The following is an 18802-nucleotide window of genomic DNA, read 5'->3' as shown; positions in this document are numbered from 1 at the left end:
AATAACAAACCAATGTGCTTAATTAGCATGAAGGTTTCCTGTCAAGAACTGATCTAGTTAACCCAGGGTTCTGCAGTCCTGGGCTTTGGAGGGCTGCGATGTCCTCTATGGTGTTCATGTCACTAGAGGTTGGGCAGTTCAGTTCAGGTAAGGCTTTCATTAGTCCCAGATATGAAACGGGACATTTCAGCCTTGTAGAAGTAACCTGAAATCAGCTACCCGACAGAAAAGGCTTTAAATGGTTTGAATAAGGAAGGTTATTTCCCTTTCTAATTACACCACTACAGGGCACCATAATGTTCACAAAACCTACAAGTTAGCTCCGCGACACGTTTTACACCAATATTTTCTCGGTGCAACAGCTCTAGACAAACAACAAAATGCGATGGGTTAAAATATTCAGTTTATTAGCATGTTTATTCCACATAGTCTGGTTTCCAAGTTAAACCGTCAGGTTGTGTTGGATATCTTCATTCAATGTACAATTGAACTGTCACACTCATTCTAAATCTTTCATAGAAAGAAAGTTTCCAGAATTTAAATATTCGACAACAAATAATGCAGAACCTCAAGTCAAGACAGTTTCCATCCATCCACTTTCTAACCACTTCATCCAGTACAGGGTTGTGGGGGAGCTGGAGCCTATCCCAGCAAGCAATGGGCACGAGGCAGGGTACACCCTGGGTTATTCTGCACCACCGTAGAATACCATTTTTCACAAGACTTCCTCGTTTACACTTTGTTTAATTACAATGGACAGAAAGACCATAGGTCCTCATCTTGGGACTACCATGTACAGTGACTGGAAATGGATGCCTTTTCCACCATTTAAAATATGTCACGACACTGATCAATACTGATAAATAACGGATATTCATGTTCAGACCTCTTCAATCCAGTTCATGTCAGCACTTTCATGCAACCAGCTCTTTAATTGGCATGTCAGTCATGCCAACAACCAACTAAAAGGAGCTGATTGTGACCAAGATCTGTAATGGATAGGTAGCAAGCTGAGCATCCCTACTATAAATACTTACAAGGAAAAGCAGAATTGCCTACACTGAAACATGGATATAAAAAGGCATAGAAAACTGAAAAATATATACAGTATATATATACAGTATACACAATGCAAAGATATTGTTCATCAGTGTCGGACATGGGTCTCCAACTCCGGTCCAGGATAGCCACCCTATCCTCTTGTCCTCATTCCTTCTGAGCTCAGAGACCTAACTGTTCACCCAAGTGCTTCATTTGAATTTACCACATGTGCCAGATCTCTGCTCAGTGTTCTTTTAAGGCTGCCTGTACTGTACTGCGAGATGGCGACTCTCCAGGATCGGGTCTTGCAGGCTCCTGGAACAGGAGTGGCGTACAAAGTGCAGGGCAGCCGTGGTTGTCGTCATCGATTCTCCTTGTTCTCGCTGCTCAGATACTCATCCATCGAGGCCTGGAAGACAAAGAGGTGCAGGTGTAGTGCACTAACTATTGGAGCCACCATCGCCCTATACAACACTGGTCCCCCATCATACTGAACTCTGGGCAGGCAGGGCGTGTGACCGAACTGGGAGGGCTTCCAACACAGGCCAGCAGCTCCGGCAGGGATACGGAACAGGCTCCTGCTTGGAAATGCAGGAGGAAAAGACCCCAAAACAAGGTCGAGGAGAATGGTGCATAGATGTGAAATGCCAACTTAAAAAGAACAAGTAATAGGTTTATTCCATGCTGAAAAAAAAAGAAGAAAGAACACAACTTTTCGGCCGTGGAGCCTTCTTCAGGTGTGTTCTCTTTCTTCTTTATTTCAGCATGGAATAAACCTATTACTTGTTCCTTTGCAGCCTACGCATGCTGACGCAGCTCCCCACCTAACTTAAAGAGACACCAATATACTTCGTATACTGCTGCTGCATTAGCAATACACAGGGCTTTAGTGCTCACTAGGAGATTTGAGCATCACGTGAGAGGGAGCCTGCAAACCTGCAGCTAGGGGGTCTCCTTCTCCTACCCCTGCCTTAACTCCTTGGATCCCAGCAGTTCCAGGGAAGACGCTACAGAAGCCTGGCGCCCGTCTCGGGAGTAACGCGCCCCTCCTACCTGCGCGAGCAGGCGCTCCTTCCTCAGCCGGCTGTAGAACTGCAGCACGTGGGCGTCGGCCCAGACCACACGGGGGTCGAAGTCCATGACCCGGAGCCCCTCCAGGCTGCGCGCGCGGGACAGGGCCACGTACGCCTGGCCGCTCTCGAACACCCGCGACAGAGAGATCTCCACGCAGTCCAGGGTCATCCCCTGCACACAGACCGGCAGTCAGCCCCTACGCCAGCGCCACTACTGTACACGACACGCACTTCCAATTCAGGACAGGCTGAACAAAACAGACAAACACCCCCGTTTTCATGCTGGAAGCTATGTTATCATTGATGCCGCTGAGAGGAAACATTATTAAGAAATTAAGCTTTTTTTTTTGTGCTGATCACTCTAAAGCAGGGATGAACATTTCCCATTTCCACCTTTAAGAGCAGAGGGGGAAAGAAAATCCACAGATACTGCGGCCCTCCAAGACTGGAGACATGCACAGCCGCTCTGAAAAGTGTTCACCGAAAAGCAGGGTTTTAAAATGAACAGGTAACAGATTTATTCCATGCTGAAAAGAGAAGAAAGAAAACGCAACGTTTCGGCTGTGGAGCCTTCTTCAGGTGTGAGCTGTGAAGAAGCCCTCACACCTGAAGAAGGCTCCACAGCCGAAACGTTGCGTTTTCTTTCTTCTCTTTTCAGCATGGAATTAACCCGTTACTTGTTCCTTTGCAGCCTACGCACGCTGACGCAGCTACCCACCTGAACTACTAGAGTTTAAAAATGTCCATTAACCACACAGTAATATAACATGGTAAAAAAAAAATCTCTCCCGCCTTGGAAGCTCTCTTTCCCAGGAGAACATTTAACTCATTGCGATTTTGATTCGGGTTATTAATAGCTTAGGCTTCTCATTTGAAGCTGGAGAAGATGGCACTAAAGTGAAAAAGTTAATTAGATCACTCACACCATCACTGCACACCTGCATGCATACCAAAGCAATCAAGCAAATATTGTTTGCTGAATTGCTTGCAATTATTTTCCCTAATTTTAGAAGCCTTGAGGCAGCTCTAATGTTTAGACAGTCCTGCGCAGCGAAGAAAAAAAAAATGAGTTTGCCTTGGCTTTTCATTAGTGCAGGACAACTAATGAATATTCACAACAGCAGCAGTGTCCTGATCAACATGGCTCTTTGAAACCAGGAACAGACAAAAGCCCTAAAGGCCAATTAGTGGTTATGCCTGTGTTTATAACTGAAAAGAAAGTCATTCTGTTAGATCACATCATATATACCAAAGATGCTGCTACAAACAGGACAAATGATCCTCCACAAGAAAAAGCTCGAAATTTCAAGTACGTAGCAATATTAAGTTTTACGAGTAATAATGAGGATAGATTTGTGTTCGCAGGTCATATTCCATAACAAAATCCTTCCTAAGTTTCCAATTTCAAAGGATAGAATGCCCCATTCAAAAGACTGCACTCAGACTTTCAGAACTATTATTGAAATACGGGGGGGGGGTTATATACATTACATCTCCTTTATTAAGGCTCATTCTCTTTACAGCCACACACTCTAGTACTGTGATGTCAAGTCACATCTGTTGTGTTTCTGTCTGCTTAGTTCTGGCACTGAGCACTTAATACCCTGTTATTGTCAGCAGAGCAAAAATAACCACCTTAGCCTTTCCTATTTAATTAGGAAGCTAACAGCATAGCTCACTGATGGAGTGCTGTGAAGTGACAGCAGATACCAAATTGAAATGGCCGTAACTTCAATCACACCACAACACAGATTAGCCTGGATAATCAGCCACTCAAATAAAAGGCCCCTGCATTAACAGTGCCGAGAATTTACACTGGCTTACAGGAAAGCAGAAGGGTTTCTGGGATGTGGTCACAAACACTCTGCTCCCATCCTCTCCATTTCCTAGTCACCCCATGAGCTTGCTCAGCGTTTGCAGGAAGTGGATTTGCAAGAAGCAGGGCTCATGCCCAGTGTGGTCACAGAGCACACCCAGATCGGACTTCCCAGGGGCTGAACGAATCGCACTCGTATCTCCCAGTGGCTGCAGGCAAGGGCAGGTATTAAACCTCCCTGACCGAGCACAACCGCAGGAATTAAAAGAGCTAAGAGCGACTGGGCAGACAGGTGAAAGACCAATCAGACGATTAACCCTTGCTCTGCCAAAAGCACGCCAAAGACTCACAGTAAACTGCAACACCTCCTGTAAATGACATGACCTAAACCATTCCCCATAACATTATGTAATAGGGCATATTGGATATATCTGGGGGTATAATTTATACTGGAGTGTGGCATTTTGTTATCTACCTCCCAAGGTTATACATGACAATGAGCTGTTTCCTCTCCTCCACCCAAAGTCCACAAAGTCGTTGGTTCACAGACATTCATACAATAAACAAAATCCTCACGACTGAAGTCTCTCTCTCCTGCAGGACAGCTGCTCCCTAGCTGGGGTAAGGTAGCAGGTATGCAAATACTCCCTCAGTCTTTACTTGGACTATTTTGTTGCTTTTGTTCCGGAATTGTACACTGTGGAATTGATTTGTACTTTTATTTTTAAGGATCTGAAAACAGACAATACAGCCCCCTCCCAAAATGACTTAACTAAGTGTCTCATTTGGCTGACATGGCTGAGTAATTGGTCAGCTCCAAAACACTACTGCAATTGCAGCTCACTTTGCAGATTGAGATGCCCAGGTTTTCTGGCTCCTGGGCATTAATGCAATTGCAGACAAAAGCAACAGTTCAGGTACAAAACGACGCTGTGTGTTCAATTCAAGTGATCAAAGAGCTGCCAATCGGCTAAATGCAAAAAAACAAAAGCTGCTGTTTGTCCAACACCAGACACTGCCACACACAGTTAGGTCAAGGAAGTTAAGAGTTCTGCAAGCGTGCTGCACACAGACCAGATGACCCAGAAAGCCATAAAGAGCTCCTTATACACACGGCTCCCCAAGAGGGGGAGTCTCTCCACACTGCAGAGAGGAGGTCGGCTGACCTGGCTCTTGTGGATGGATATGGCCCAGGCCAGCTTCAGGGGCAGCTGATGACGGCTCAGGTACACCCCACCTCCTGCCTTGAACATCCAGCGCTCCTGCTTCATCACCTCGGTCACCCCACACAGGAAACGCACGCGGGGCAGACCTGGGGGGGCAGAGAGGGGCTACAGCTCAGGCAAGGCAAAGGAAAGCGGCCTCGTCGGGTGTAGGAAACGACAAAAACAACGGGGGTACAACATTTAAGCTCCCCTTGGCCTGAAGAACGCTGCCTGGTCGTTCAGCAGTGGTGGAGTAAAGGTGACCAAACCGCCAGGTTTTAAAGACGAATCTCAATATGTTCCATCACCAGCTTACGTCAACAGAGACGTAGCGTGGACTCAGTAAAACCCTCCAGTTCCCCGAGTCCCCCGCCTACCTTTGCTCCCAGGCTCAAACCCCAGCACCACTCCCCGCGCCCCGTTCACCAGGCCTCGCTGCACGTCCAGATTCTTCGTCAGCATCACCTGCAGCAGAAACGGGACGCTCAAGGACTGCTCCGGCCTGCAGCCGGGGCACCGAATACAGAGCCGAGGTCTCCCAGTCCCACTACGGGATAGTGGGTTTCATCAATTCTATATCAAGAGGTAGTCCTGGTATGGCTACTTTAACACAAAAATCTTCGAATTCGATGAAGGCTCAGTTCTGCGTCTCTAGGGAAAATGAGCTGTATTTTTCCCCCCCCCGTACGAGACGCACGGCGCTTTGAGTTCAGCTCCAGCCGTCGGCCCAGAAACGCTGCCTCACCTGCGCCCCCACTTTGAGCTGCAGCACGCGCCCCACGGGGCTCTGGGCGTCGATCAGCGTCGCCAGCTGGGGGTCGCTGTCCGCGGACTCAAAGGTTCTCACCGCTCCTGCCAGGGGAACAGGAGAAGCAGATGGCGGGAGGGGGGTACAGGCGCGCCCGTTCAGACACGCCAACGGAGGGCGCGAGGTCAACACGGCACATCAATTTATAGTGCTGCAGCTCTATAAATTGGCTTAATTACTCTGCTCTCCTCCCCACTGATAGCTGATGTGTGGTGAGCGTTCTGGCGCACTATGGCTGCCGTCGCATCATCCAGGTGGGGCTGCACATTGGTGGTGGTTGAGGGGATCCCCATTACCTGTAAAGCGCTTTGAGTGGAGTGTCCAGAAAAGCGCTATATAAATGTAAGCAATTATTATTATTATCGACACACGGCCAGAAAAAAAGCAGTTTGCATCTTCCAGGGGGCTGATTAAGTGAGAGGTACCACGCTTTCAATCCAGGAATGAACAAGGGTGGAAGTGATAAAGAGATCGCTGTGAATTACTGCTCTGCCACAAACACCTGCTCTTTGTGCCAAAGCTGCTGCCAGGAGACCTGCTTTCAGTTTTATCCCGTCCTGCCAGCGGAGAGACTCCTCTCATCTGTTACAGCTCAAGTGGTTCATCAGCTGAAAGGATCACACAGGAACTCTGTGCATCTCAATTCTGCAGATCACCATGGCTTTTCAAGCACAATAATACACCTTCATCTCTTCTGGGCTCTGTGCGATGGCCGTTGTGACAGGGGAAAGGTCCAGGATGTACTCTAGGCCGTTGGTTCCACACTGGAGGCTACGTTAGTCATTAACATCGCATCTCACAGACAGAAGATGACACAGCAGGGACTGATGACTTAAAAAAAAAAAAAGAATCAATGCCATCTGGCAAAGTTGCCCAAACCTACCTGGTAACTGCTGGAGTTTTGTCTCATTGGTCAGTTCTACATCATCTTTGTGTGTGCATAGCCTAGTTGCTAGGATACCATCCCTTTCGATACGGTGGTAGGCAGTGTTCATCAACTGGGCTGTGACTTCCTCGGTCATCCTGAGACAAAGAGAAGAAATCATTCCTGTAACTTAGTTTCTTTAAAGAGTATATATACACTCACCGGCCAAAATATTAAGACCTCCCCCCCACCTTGCCCCAGTGTCAAGAGAATGGTCTGTATCCTGTCTCTACTGGCTTGGAAGAGAAGGTATATAAAGATGAGAAGTGAGCAGTGCTGGTCATTTCCTAGTTATTATTGATTAAAAGAACCTAAGAAAGCCATTCCATTTCCTGAAAGCCTATTGTATAAACAACTACAGCCTAGCTTTGGCAGTTCTGCATGAAAGAAGTGCAACTTATTCCCAGTCCTGATTCGGCACTTAATTTTCCATTAGCCCTTTCTGGAATCGATTTCTGCTTGGAGCTGTAATGTAATTAAAGTTCCATCAATATGCAGGAGAGCTAGAATAATCTAACCTAGATGCCCGACCGTTTTGACGTGCAAGCCCTGGCGAGCAAGCAAGCTAAGGAGAGTTTTGAGGCTATTGTTAATTGAAGTTGTGTTTTTATTTTAAGGAAAAGGGGTGAAAAATGATTTTCAAGTAAATGAACTTGAGGAATCCTAATGTTTCACAGGTAACGTATTGAAAGGGTGAAAAACTATGAAGGAAAGGGAGGATGCGATTTCAATAAAACATTAGTCCAGCACGAATGCATCACAAGCCAAAGCTTCTTGTTGCAGTATTAACAGGAAGTAACTTCCCAGTTGAAAGAGCCCAAAACTGAGTTTCTTCTGAACCTGTCATGACAGGGGGAAAGAGACTAATAATGGAATTTTGTGTTGTTTAAAAACATCTGCAGCACATGAAACTCATAGAGAGGGAGTCTGTATTCCAATATCTGTTGGACGAAAGGGTTAACCACTACGCCTGCTTTTCATGAACCCAGTAATCCGAAGCAGATTAATGCAGTTCCGCAGACAGCTTCTCATCACACTCTCCAATCTCCAGGACTAGAGAACGACTGCCATACGCAGTGCATACAGTACGTTTGATGCAGACAAAAACGACCGCACCTCCAGAAGATTGAAGACAACCATCGTAAAAGATTCAACAGAACTTAAAGTGAAATAAACTTAAAAAAGTGAAATATTACAACAGGTCGAAGTCAAAGCTGGAAAAGCATTTACCCATTCTCAAAGAAAGATGGGACTATGCATCATGGAATCTGGCCGTTTCTCTGTAGAAAGTATAGCCTTTCTATACTTGGATAAACCATTAAGATCCCTCCTCCGCACTTACTTGCCAACTCTCACAGCCTGCAGCAAAGAGATGAAAGTCTTGTCCGTCTGTCTCCGCACTTCAGTCAGCTCCATGTTCAGGTGGAAACACTTCCTCCAGCTTCTTGCCTGAAACCAAAATCATTTCCGGTTTCCGATATTTCTTTCCTCTCAAGTGCCACCTTGAAACCGCGGCACGCCCTGAAAACGTTTTAGCTGTAGTGGCTGGAGAACCAGTCTTGCTCATGTCGGGTTTCACTGGCTTCTAGTCCAGAGCGTCACATCGAGATGGGAGATCGACGGACCTCATGGCAAGATGCTTTTAAAGAATAAAGATCCCGAGTAAAGGAAATCAATACAGATCCATTCTCCGACAGATCCAGAAGGAGTCGCCCTGTTTAAAATCCCTGTGAAACTCTAGAGTATGCAAACCATGGCAAGACCACTTCCTGCCGTCTTGCCCCTAGGCTACTCACCTGGAAGCAGAACTTGGGCTTCACCTTGCCTTTGGTGACAGGAGGAAGCTGCAGGAAGTCTCCACACGCGATCAGCTGGATCCCTCCAAAGGGCTCTGGTGACCTCCGGATGGACCTAGACGCCCACACAAGAGCCAGGGAGAACGTGAACAGTCTGCTCATGGAAAGAGCCCATCACGCAGCAGCTTGATCCAATGATTCGCCAGCCCGGACGCTTATTTCAACACAAAGGAACGAGACATTTCTCAAAAAGACTCCGAGGCTTGTGAAACCAGAGGCTGATGAACTCCTACAGCCGATAAGTTCCATAAAACTGGATTGGCTGCCTCAATGTAATGACGCATTGTAGGGCTCGAGTGGGGAGCTCTGTCAGTGTGTGTAGGCTGCAAAGGAAGAAGTGAATATTCACTCCCCTCTCCGCCTTCTTCAAGCGATGCACTGCGTGTTCTTTTGAGTTTCTCCAGCGTGGAAGTAACCACTGCGTGTTTGGCAATAATAGAAGCACGAGTGACCCCTAAGCCTGGCGCGGACCGAGGTACCTGGCTATGGCCTCCAGCTTGTCGAAGAGCTCCCCTTCCACCATGGAGACCTCGTCGATGATGAGATGGCGACAGCTGGTCCAGTGCTGCAGGACCCCTGGCCGCTGGGCCAGCTCCAGGCACTGCTCCAGGGGGGCGGACCCGGAGCCGATCCCTGCCACGCAGCAGAAGGCACGGGGAGACGGTGAGACACCGAGGGAGCGAACCGGCTTACTGTAGATCCCGGCGAGGGTCACAGTAAGCCGGACTGATGCTATTCAGCATCTACAGTACATGTTCCCACTTGGTCAGATATTAACAGTGTCAAAGCAGCACTGAGGTCAAGGAGAATTAGGACAGGTAGAGAATCAGAAGCCACAAGAAGATAATTAGTAACTTTAACAAGGGCGTCTATCGTGGTAACCCAGGGCACAATGCAGGATTCTGCCCAGTACAAAGGGAACATGGAGAGCCGCCAAGCCAGCTAGCCAGCATCATGCTGGGAGGTGGGAGGGGACTGAAGCACCAGACAGCGATCCACCTGCAAACTGCACTCCGGAGGCACTGTCCATAACCTTTATCTATCCTGCCGAGTGCCAGTTAATAAAGACTGGGTCTGAGGTATCTTCCCGCTGCCTGATCATCCCCATCGGTTACAAGGGGGATGAAATTTTGGAGGTAATCTGGGCCTAAGTGGTAAACCTCACAGCAGGTGGTCTTGTACCGTACCAGCGCAGTGCTGAATCTCCCAGCCCCCGATCTCGGGAAGCACTGCCTGGCCGAGAGACTCCGCCCCCAGACCCTCCCCCACCTGCGAAGGCGTGGAGAGTGGTTCCGCCGATGTGGCAGGCGGCCACGCCAGTGCTCGCCGTGGCATAGGTGCTTTTGGGGGGCAAGGATCCCAGAATCCTCTTCAACAAGAAGGATTTTCCTGTACCTGAGAAAGAAAAAAAAATATGAGCTCATATTGGGGCTTCAGAAAATAATTTAGAGAAACGTGAAAACAAAAAACACGTCTTTCCATGATAGCACACCTTATGTGATAAATTCAGACGCTATGAAAAATGTTATTTCTTGAGGTACACTGTAATAAACTAGTGAGAAAGTGCTACAATTAACATTTGAAGAACAATTGGAAATGTGAATCAGACACTGGTCAATATGCAGTAATGGAGATAGATGTGTTGACACATAAACAGTCAAGTTTTTTAAAAAACTTGTTCATTCTAGTGGAAGTATTTCTGGAAGGTGTTCATTGGTGCTTGTAAGAATATCTGACAGTGTCTGGTCCACCTCACTGCTGGAGCTCGGGAGATGCAGCCCTGAGACCTGGGCAGGCTCATTCAGCTGCTCTGCGTGTGAAGTGGGGACAGCAGACAGGGTTGACCAGAGCGCCGGTACCTGCGCTGCCTGTGAAGAAGACGTTTTTCCCGCTGAGGACAGCGCTGAGAACCAGCGACTGCTCCTTGGACAGCTTCCTCCCGACAGGCAGGGTCAGGATCGGCTTCTTGGCTGGATGGAGGGCTCTCACCTGGGGCACACAGGATAGGGGAATAAAACAGGGCTCCCCTGGAGCGGGCTTTGAGATTCAGTTCACCCGAGTGTTTATTTAAACGTGGAGAAAGTGGCCTTTTGAGGACTGCATGCCCTACATAAAATAAAAAGCCAGACGTCCGAGCGGCGTTACAAGCCTCAAAAAAATTCCCCATCGGGTAATTCCTTCGTGGTTCAGTTACAGCTTAGTTAACTAATTAAGCTCAGCTGGCCTGAAAACCAGCAGGACAACCCTTCCCGCTCCAAGCTCTTGAAACCGTGCTGCTTGATCAGGCAGGAGCACAGCCCCTGCCACTCGTGGACACCAACGCTGAGGTCATCCCCCCCCCCCCAGGGGCCGCGGACCCCTGCCACGGGCCCCTCACCGGGCTGCCGTCTGTCGACTCGGGCCTCCTGCGCTTCACCTGCAAGGAGCCGGCCCCGTTGCCCGACCTGTGCCCCAGCTCCCTGGCGGCTGGCCGGGCGGCGGCCTGCTCCCGCAGCCTGCTGGCCTGCTGGACGTCCTTCAGCTGCACGGGGCTGATGGTCTCAAAACTGCGGGGCAAGCCGGCCAGCAGCTTGGCGCGGACCCCCAGGGGCTTGCCGGCCTGCTGCCAGGCCTGGTGCTTGATGCTCAGGGTCTTGAGGAAGGCGCGCAGCTGGTCGGGGGGGCAGTCGGAGAGCAGGACCTGCACGTTGTCCGGGACCAGCCGGACGGTGCTCTTGCCGTCCCGGGCGAAGCGGGTGAAGAGCTGGATCTCCCGCAGCAGGAAGCTCTGGGGGGCCCGGCCGTCGTCCACGCGCAGGACCAGCTCCTGGAACTCGTTGCGCCCCAGAGTGACCCCCGCCCTGCGGATGACCTGCCGCTTGGTGGCCTGCCCCGCGGGGTTCAGCTGTTCCACGGCGCAACAGCACCGCAGTTCGGCATTTTCTGCTCCCGGCAGCATCGTGGGACCTGTATTGAGGAAGGAATGGATAAATGTGTTCTCAGGGCGGCACAGTTATCAACACTCCTGCCTTCCACTGCCGGAGCCCCATGTTTAAATCCAGATCTGGGGTGCTATATGTGCAGAGTTTGCATGGATTCTCTCTGGGTTCTCCCACAGTCCAAAAACACACTTGTAGGATAACTGGCGTCGGGGGGGAAATTGGCACTGGTGGGAGAGTGCGTGTGTGTCTGCACCTGCCCTGTGATGGACTGGCTCCAGATCCCCCGCAAGCCTCAACTGGATGAAGTGGTTCGAAAACGAATGGATGGAGGGGTGGCTTGCTCTTCACTGACCCAGAGCCACAAACCACTACCAGACCGGTTCATTCCTTAGTAAAGACCTGAGCACAGGCGCAGTGGACACCTTACAGTCCAAGTAAACGCATCGCAGCCTCCAGTTCGGAGCTGTCCAGCAATGTATATCAAACCTTTTGCATACTGCGGTTCTGTGAGAAAGTATAAACCAGAGCAGTGCTGCACAGAGGATACAGCATACAGGATACAGGTTGTGGGTTCATGTCCTGGTGCGATACTGCCGTTGTACTGTACCTTTGATTGCTCAGAGAAAACGCCCGTGTATGCTAACGGGCTCAAAAAGCAAGTCTCTTTCAATAAAAGCATCTGCTAAACGCTAGCAATAGAAATAGTAATAATAGGAACACCCTACATAAAAAAAACGTAACTTGTTTGAGATTAAAGACCTCACGATGCATCCAACCGCATACAGTTACTGTTACAGATAAACCAAATTACGAGTATACAAGAAGAACATTTTGAATGTTTTATGTTTCAGGCACTTTAACGAAACATGAAATCATCGGAGATAACCGTCTTGTCCAAGTCTTGCAAATGACGGTCAGTTGATGCAGTGTGGTAGGCTAACAAGAATAAAGAATTTAATTTTTTTCGAAGGTGACTCATTTTTTACGATTCTGGACGATAGCTGGCTGCAGCTCAATCTTAAGTGATTAAACAATGACACAAAAGCTCCCACGTTATTGTTAGAAGCGGGATAAGCAGATCAGATTTAACGGGGTTAAACCAGGAGAACAGATCAAGACCACGTTCCCAGATCAGATTTAATATCGCATGAGGGTAAGACAACAGTGCCTTAACCTTCGTTTAAAATATTAACGAAACCTACAGTGGCATTTAACAAATCGAAAAAACATGCTGACCGACGGTTCAAAAACGAGTACTACGACTAGCAAGAAAATTGGCAATTTGTATTATTTTTTTTCCTAATAGTTTGTCTTACCTGCCCACTCTTAGCACAAACTAGCTGCTCACTGTCTCGGAGCTCAGAAGCACTTTTCAAATCTACCGGTGTCAGCGCATCTACCAATTGTAAGGAGATTTAAACTCTCGGCCAATGAACATCGGCGGCGTTCGACCCTTCAACCAATGAAAGGGGTTCGGCTAAGAAGGGGCGGTGTTTGACGTCACACAGCCCGGCCTCCAAACGCGTCATAAATGACGTCAGTGTTGCGCTCTCTTAAGTCCGCATCTCGCTCCTCTCTGACGAAAGCAGTAATAGACAATTACGGTGTGAGCGTCTGCGTAGGGGTTGTTAACGATCAGCTGTGGGATTTAATTAAAAAAAAAATTATTGGAATAACCCTGCTACTCACACGAGCTTCATCTGTCTTCTGCCGTGGCTTTTATTTCCTTAATGTAACCGGCGGGGAAATGTTATTTCAGGTCACATTCCGAGACAGGAGCTCTGCTCTGTGCTGTCCAGAGGCGACAGTAAAGCAGCTCATAACTAGAATCCAATTAAGGGGAACCGATAACCTGCACGGTCATGAACACAGCCACCCACAGCTGGGTAACCCCACACAGCACTCTTCATTACTCGCAATAAGACACGATGTACACACTCGAAATAAAATGCGACACAGCAAAGATTCATGTATTGTCCCTAACGCATTGCATTTAATCGAAACTGCCCCTTTCTCAAAATGTATGGACCCCTATTGAGGGGTGCGGACTGCACAGGAGTTAAGTCGCTCGGTCAAAATCACATTCTTCTTGAACGCTTTAAAAAAACGCTCCTGTCCGAAACAGAGCGTTATCAGCGTTTTAAACAGAATGTTTCAATTTAATTTGAGGTTTTTATTTTTACCCTTTTAATATTTGTCATGTTTTTTTTTTGAATGAGTGTTTTGAATTGTTTTCATCACGGACGGCGCTGGATAAAATAAATATCTTGTTGCTGCAGATTTGTAGATTTATTCGACTGCTGGGTGTGAATGCCAGTGAAACACTGGTCCAAATTCAAGGACAGCGTGACAGCGTTTGTTACCTACTTGCCTGCTTCTTTTTTTATGATATTATGCACCTGTGTAAGTACAATCACAAATAAAGTTGAATTGAATTGAATGTACCGCATAGCAGAGGAGAATGAAGCACAAATTTGCTCCCTGCTCAGGACTATGCAACTATTCATCATGCAGGGATGGTGGCAATGATGGGAGTTCTCAGGGTGATTGGGTTTTCAATGGGTTACTGCTCTGTGACGTTGGAACAAGGCTACTTAGTGAAATATGAGCTTGGCTGTCAAAGGCTGAGCCACACATCTGTATTGAGCTATCGTAGGGTGACAAGAGCTATTCTTTACAATGCAGTGCCTGCAGAGTAACTGGATTCCTCAGCTCACTTGAAGATGTTGAAGATTTGATTGTACTGGTGCAAACACAGGCATGATTGCATTTACCGAACATGCAGCAGTGTGAGTGTTCTACCAAAATCTGCCAAACGCAACATGGGCTGTGTATAAATTCAATTCAATTCAACTTTATTTGTCATTATATGCACACAGGTGCATAGTATAGCGAAAAGTGTTTCTCATGAGTCACTCAGGTGCAGTATATAAATAGAACAGAAGATAAGACAATAGACAGTAACACAATAACAATAACAGTGAAATAACATAACGTAACATAAACAAGCTGCATGACAGGGTGGGAAGTGAGTGAATGTTTAATTCATCCTCTAATTTTCAAAGAATATTTGAAAGGGAATTCAAAACATTTTGTGAAATTCTCTTTGGTAATTGACCTTATTGAAGTTAGATTAAATAATATCGTACACGATTGCATCCAGGTCTGAATTCATCAGGAGTATTGAATCTTTTTGCCAAAGCTGACAAACAAATATTAAAGACCTCGCTAGCCTGCAGTCATTTAATAAAAAAAAAACAAAAAGTATTCGTACACGGTTGTTAATTACATTGTTTTCCTTGCCAAAAGCTGAAAAACAGAATTGCGTTTTTTCTTTGGTTTCTGAAGGTAAATATTTGCTATGTTAAAACTTGATGAATGTCACATTTTTGAGCAGAGCCTTTGTTCTCACTGCCTAGCACTGTGAGATAAAGGAGGGTTTGCGTTAACAACTGGCAGCAAGTGCAGTAGCAGTAGATTTATTATTTCAAGGGCTTCAAGTCGTATGTAAATAAAAACTGCTTTGAAGACAGAACAAATAATTTGATGCTGGAGAGAAGCCAGGAAGGAGTCTTGAACACACAGAAGCGCTTAAAAGGGGTTAGAAGGTTAGAGTGTAATAATGATAATGCCTCGCATTTATATCGTGCTTTTCATCCAAAAGGATCCCAAAGTGCTCTTCATGTGAGAGGCAACCCTTGAACCCCACACTGGGGTGCAGCCCCCCGGGTGACACACAGCAGCCCTGCTGCACCCCACAAATCAGGCCAGATGGTTCAAACCTAGAGAGGAACTGAGCCACGGCACCACGGTTAACACCCCACTACTTTCAGAAAGTACCGTGGCATCTTTGAGCTGTAGAGGACACCGAGGAGAGAAACACGTGCTGAGCACAGTGATGGGAACGTGTGTGGGCAGGGTGCTTGTTGGGTTTGTAGCCTTTTAACACCTCCCAGTCTGCTCCAGTGTACCACGTGTGTGGTGTCATGTGTGTTTGCACCTCACTGTATTACAGGACATACACCATTGCTTCACTTATTTTACTAGATAGGTCACATGGAGCAAATTCCCATTCTACAGTGAAAGCCCTGGAGACCTATTTCTACAGCAGAGCACTGACCAGAGCAATCTGAGAGGAGTACCTTGCTCAAGGGGGCCGCAGCACAGGCCCACCTGGGACCATACTGAGTGACTTACTGTCTGTTCAAACGTCACGTTCTGCTACACCACGGTCTCTCCTGCTAGGAATCCCTCACGCCAAACTGCAATTCATCACACAACGTACGCCTTACAGGAAAGAATGTCACATCAGAGACGCAGACATATACAGAGCGTAAGCCAATATGGATGCGTTTAAAAGCCCAGAACAGGAGGTTTTAGAGTAAGCCCTGCTGTACAGCACAGCTCTGCCTGCTCCAGTGACCCTGGGAGGGGCCATTAATCATCATCAGAAGGTTCAGGGCTGAGACATGCTTGAGTGGCACCAGCTGGCAGAGCATAACGCTTCTGCCTGCCAGCTCTGCCGAGTGTCTGTGCCCAGGCTTGTTCTCCCTCACCCCTAATCAGTATTGATTGTCCACTCGGAGGTCAGCGTGTGCGGAACAGAGGCTTGCAGCCAGCCGATCAGACCAAAGAGCCAAGGAGGGGACGGTGCAGTGGCTGACAAATAAGAGCCCCTGTGATCGCCCAGCAGAGACCCCTCAAGGAGATCCTGCCATTGCTTCTGCCCCGCTGTGAGAACACTGAGCCTCCGTTCAGATGACAAGTGTGGATCTCCATCATGCTCTGGCCTTACTGGGTTGTCTGCTTAACAGGGGCTGGGATCTGCGCTCATCTGTTAGCTTCCCCTTCCTCTTGAGCACGCCAACACAGTTCCTGAATAAAAAAACAAAAAAGTAAACTGATCATCTCCCCCTGCAATATCGACCTTTTCCGGGAATCCTCTTGCTGAAACTCAAAACAGGTCATCGGGTGATCAGAGATTGCCACACATTCCCATTTGCTTTACAACTGCCTCTGTGATGAAAGCCAGCATTGCATAGTTACAGGAACAGAGGCAAGGAAGAGCTGGTTTTTAATGTATTGATTACAACATGCAGAATTATTTACTGACAGCCACTATGTGCTATTAATTCTCTCTGACAAGTGGGCCGTGTAGGAGAGACTTAACTGACAGCTGTGTTATTGAACACTACTGGGAATACATCGCGTCAGTAAGCCAGCAGTTACACCGTTAGCAACAATTCCAATTAAACTTTTGCCTTCCTGTAAGCAGTGCATTTAGACGCATTACTGTTAATGTTTGTAGCAGCAGAGAACCCAAACTGAAGCTACATATTTCAGCAGCGTGATGTCATTGCATCGTCTAAGAGTCAGAGAAGATCGGATAGTTTGTGTGAAATGTCAAAAACTAGCAAGGAGCTTCTCAAACGAGCACAGAACAGATGGACCCATTTTATTTGTTTACTATATCTCTCTGGGAAACTGATAAAAAAGGTCTTATGTGTGAAGAAAATATTCGTTCCAAATTAAAACATAAAACACATTCCTACAGAAGCAAGGAAAAAATATTGAAATGTCTGCTGTAAGCTGAGTTTGACAGAACAAGGGAGTTGAAACACAGCATATAAATTTAATATAAATGGTGTACATTAAATTATTGTCCAACTCTTTGATCATGATCAGAAATTACACAGCTGATATTTAACATCTATTTAAGTCAGAGCAGGAGGGGTAACTGTTATTTTCTTCTGTTGTTTGATTCATCTCATTTACATGGGAAGCTTATTAATCTGGAAGAAAAAGTCAATTAACACAAATTCATTAAAATCTTCACTGGGATGCGATAGTGGCAGTACCTAAAGGACATGATCAAGGTGGTTGAATCTTGTAGTTACCGTATGGAGGTGTTTAAGGAGCAGAAAAGTAAAATTCAAAATATATGTTTGAATATTACAATCTGGACAAGTACAGTAACAAGATATTACAAACAAGGAGTAATATTGCTTTAGTGAGAGGACAATTTACTTTTTCTTCTGAGTCACCACCAGCTTAGCTGTCAGCTCCCAAGGAAACAATATTGCTTCTCTCCGAGAACAGTAACCTCTCAATCACAGCCAATGACTCACTGAAGAAATTAAAAGTTTTTTTTTCCACAACGTCAGGCAAATCATGCAATTGTTTTAATATGGTATATTAAAAAAAATGGTCTGCTCCACAAAAAAAAACAGCCTTTTTATTCTTAACTCTGGCTATTCACAATACTGATCAAATGTCAATAAAATATTTAAACAAAAACTGAATCATTTTTCAGTGTTCAGCCAATGTTTAAATGTGGTGTTTTCATGGCTCCATTACTTTTCTTAGAGCCAGTTCAAATACCTTGAAGTATTATGTCATAAACAAATATTTCTGACCTCATCATTAAGGGCTGATACTCATATCCATCGATGCAATATAAAATACCTTTTCTGGATCTCCAAATGATTTTATAGGACTCAATTGTGTTCCAAAATTGTGCATTCTGTAGGGCAAAATGGTGACATTTCTAAATGGAAACATGAACCTGTCAGTTCAGAGGCTACAATCTGTTGTTCTTCTGAGAGGAATAAATCACATCATGGAATGTGACCCTGGCACAGGCACAGCGAATAGAACTATACAGCCATTCGAAAACATGCTCAATCATGATAACAAGCCTCAACAAACAGTACCAATCTGTACGCACAATTAGGTGGACAGTTATAAAGAGCTTTTTACTGTAGATCTTGTGCAATCCCTCCCAGGTGAATGGGTGTCTGCTTTTATTTCTACTTTGCTTAAAATTGCCAAAATGTGCATCCTAACGCGTAAGAAAAGACATGTTATGTGAGTACAAGGCCCATAAAGTCCTTCATATTCTCCATTCTGCATCACAAAATAAGTCTGCGATTGCCATTAACCTGTTCATAACAATACAGTAAATACAGTAAATCTTTTTAAGACAAACGGTAAGCCCCTCTTGCAAACAAGAGATCATTCATCCCATCTGTTATTGTTATTTAGTTGTTATTGTTATTTAGTAGCTAATTGATCCCAGATGCTTGACCAGCTATTCATTGAAAGAGGTGAAGATATGAACTTTGAGGAGATGACTGGGTAGTTTGTTCCAGACAAAC

At 46.4% G+C, this 18802-nt stretch overlaps 1 protein-coding gene across 1 annotated transcript; it reads right to left on the bottom strand.

Moving 5' to 3' along the window:
* Positions 1-386: 386 nt before the first annotated feature.
* Positions 387-13062, bottom strand: pif1 (PIF1 5'-to-3' DNA helicase homolog (S. cerevisiae)). The gene is made up of 13 exons (XM_088597883.1): positions 12962-13062; positions 11102-11670; positions 10584-10713; positions 9994-10119; positions 9204-9357; positions 8665-8779; positions 8211-8317; positions 6827-6966; positions 5881-5987; positions 5513-5600; positions 5097-5242; positions 2095-2286; positions 387-1450 (listed from the first exon to the last, which is right to left on the bottom strand). Exons 2-13 carry the CDS (start codon positions 11660-11662, stop codon positions 1403-1405), a joined length of 1914 nt encoding a protein of 637 aa, XP_088454009.1. The 5' UTR covers positions 11663-11670; positions 12962-13062; the 3' UTR covers positions 387-1402.
* Between the last annotated feature and the right edge of the window lie 5740 nt (positions 13063-18802).

The sequence above is a fragment of the Lepisosteus platostomus genome, chromosome 11 (assembly GCF_059453375.1).
Source record: "Lepisosteus platostomus isolate fLepPlt1 chromosome 11, fLepPlt1.hap1, whole genome shotgun sequence".
Taxonomy (NCBI): Eukaryota; Metazoa; Chordata; class Actinopteri; order Semionotiformes; family Lepisosteidae; genus Lepisosteus; species Lepisosteus platostomus.
This window is presented reverse-complemented; position numbering and strand designations above follow the sequence as displayed.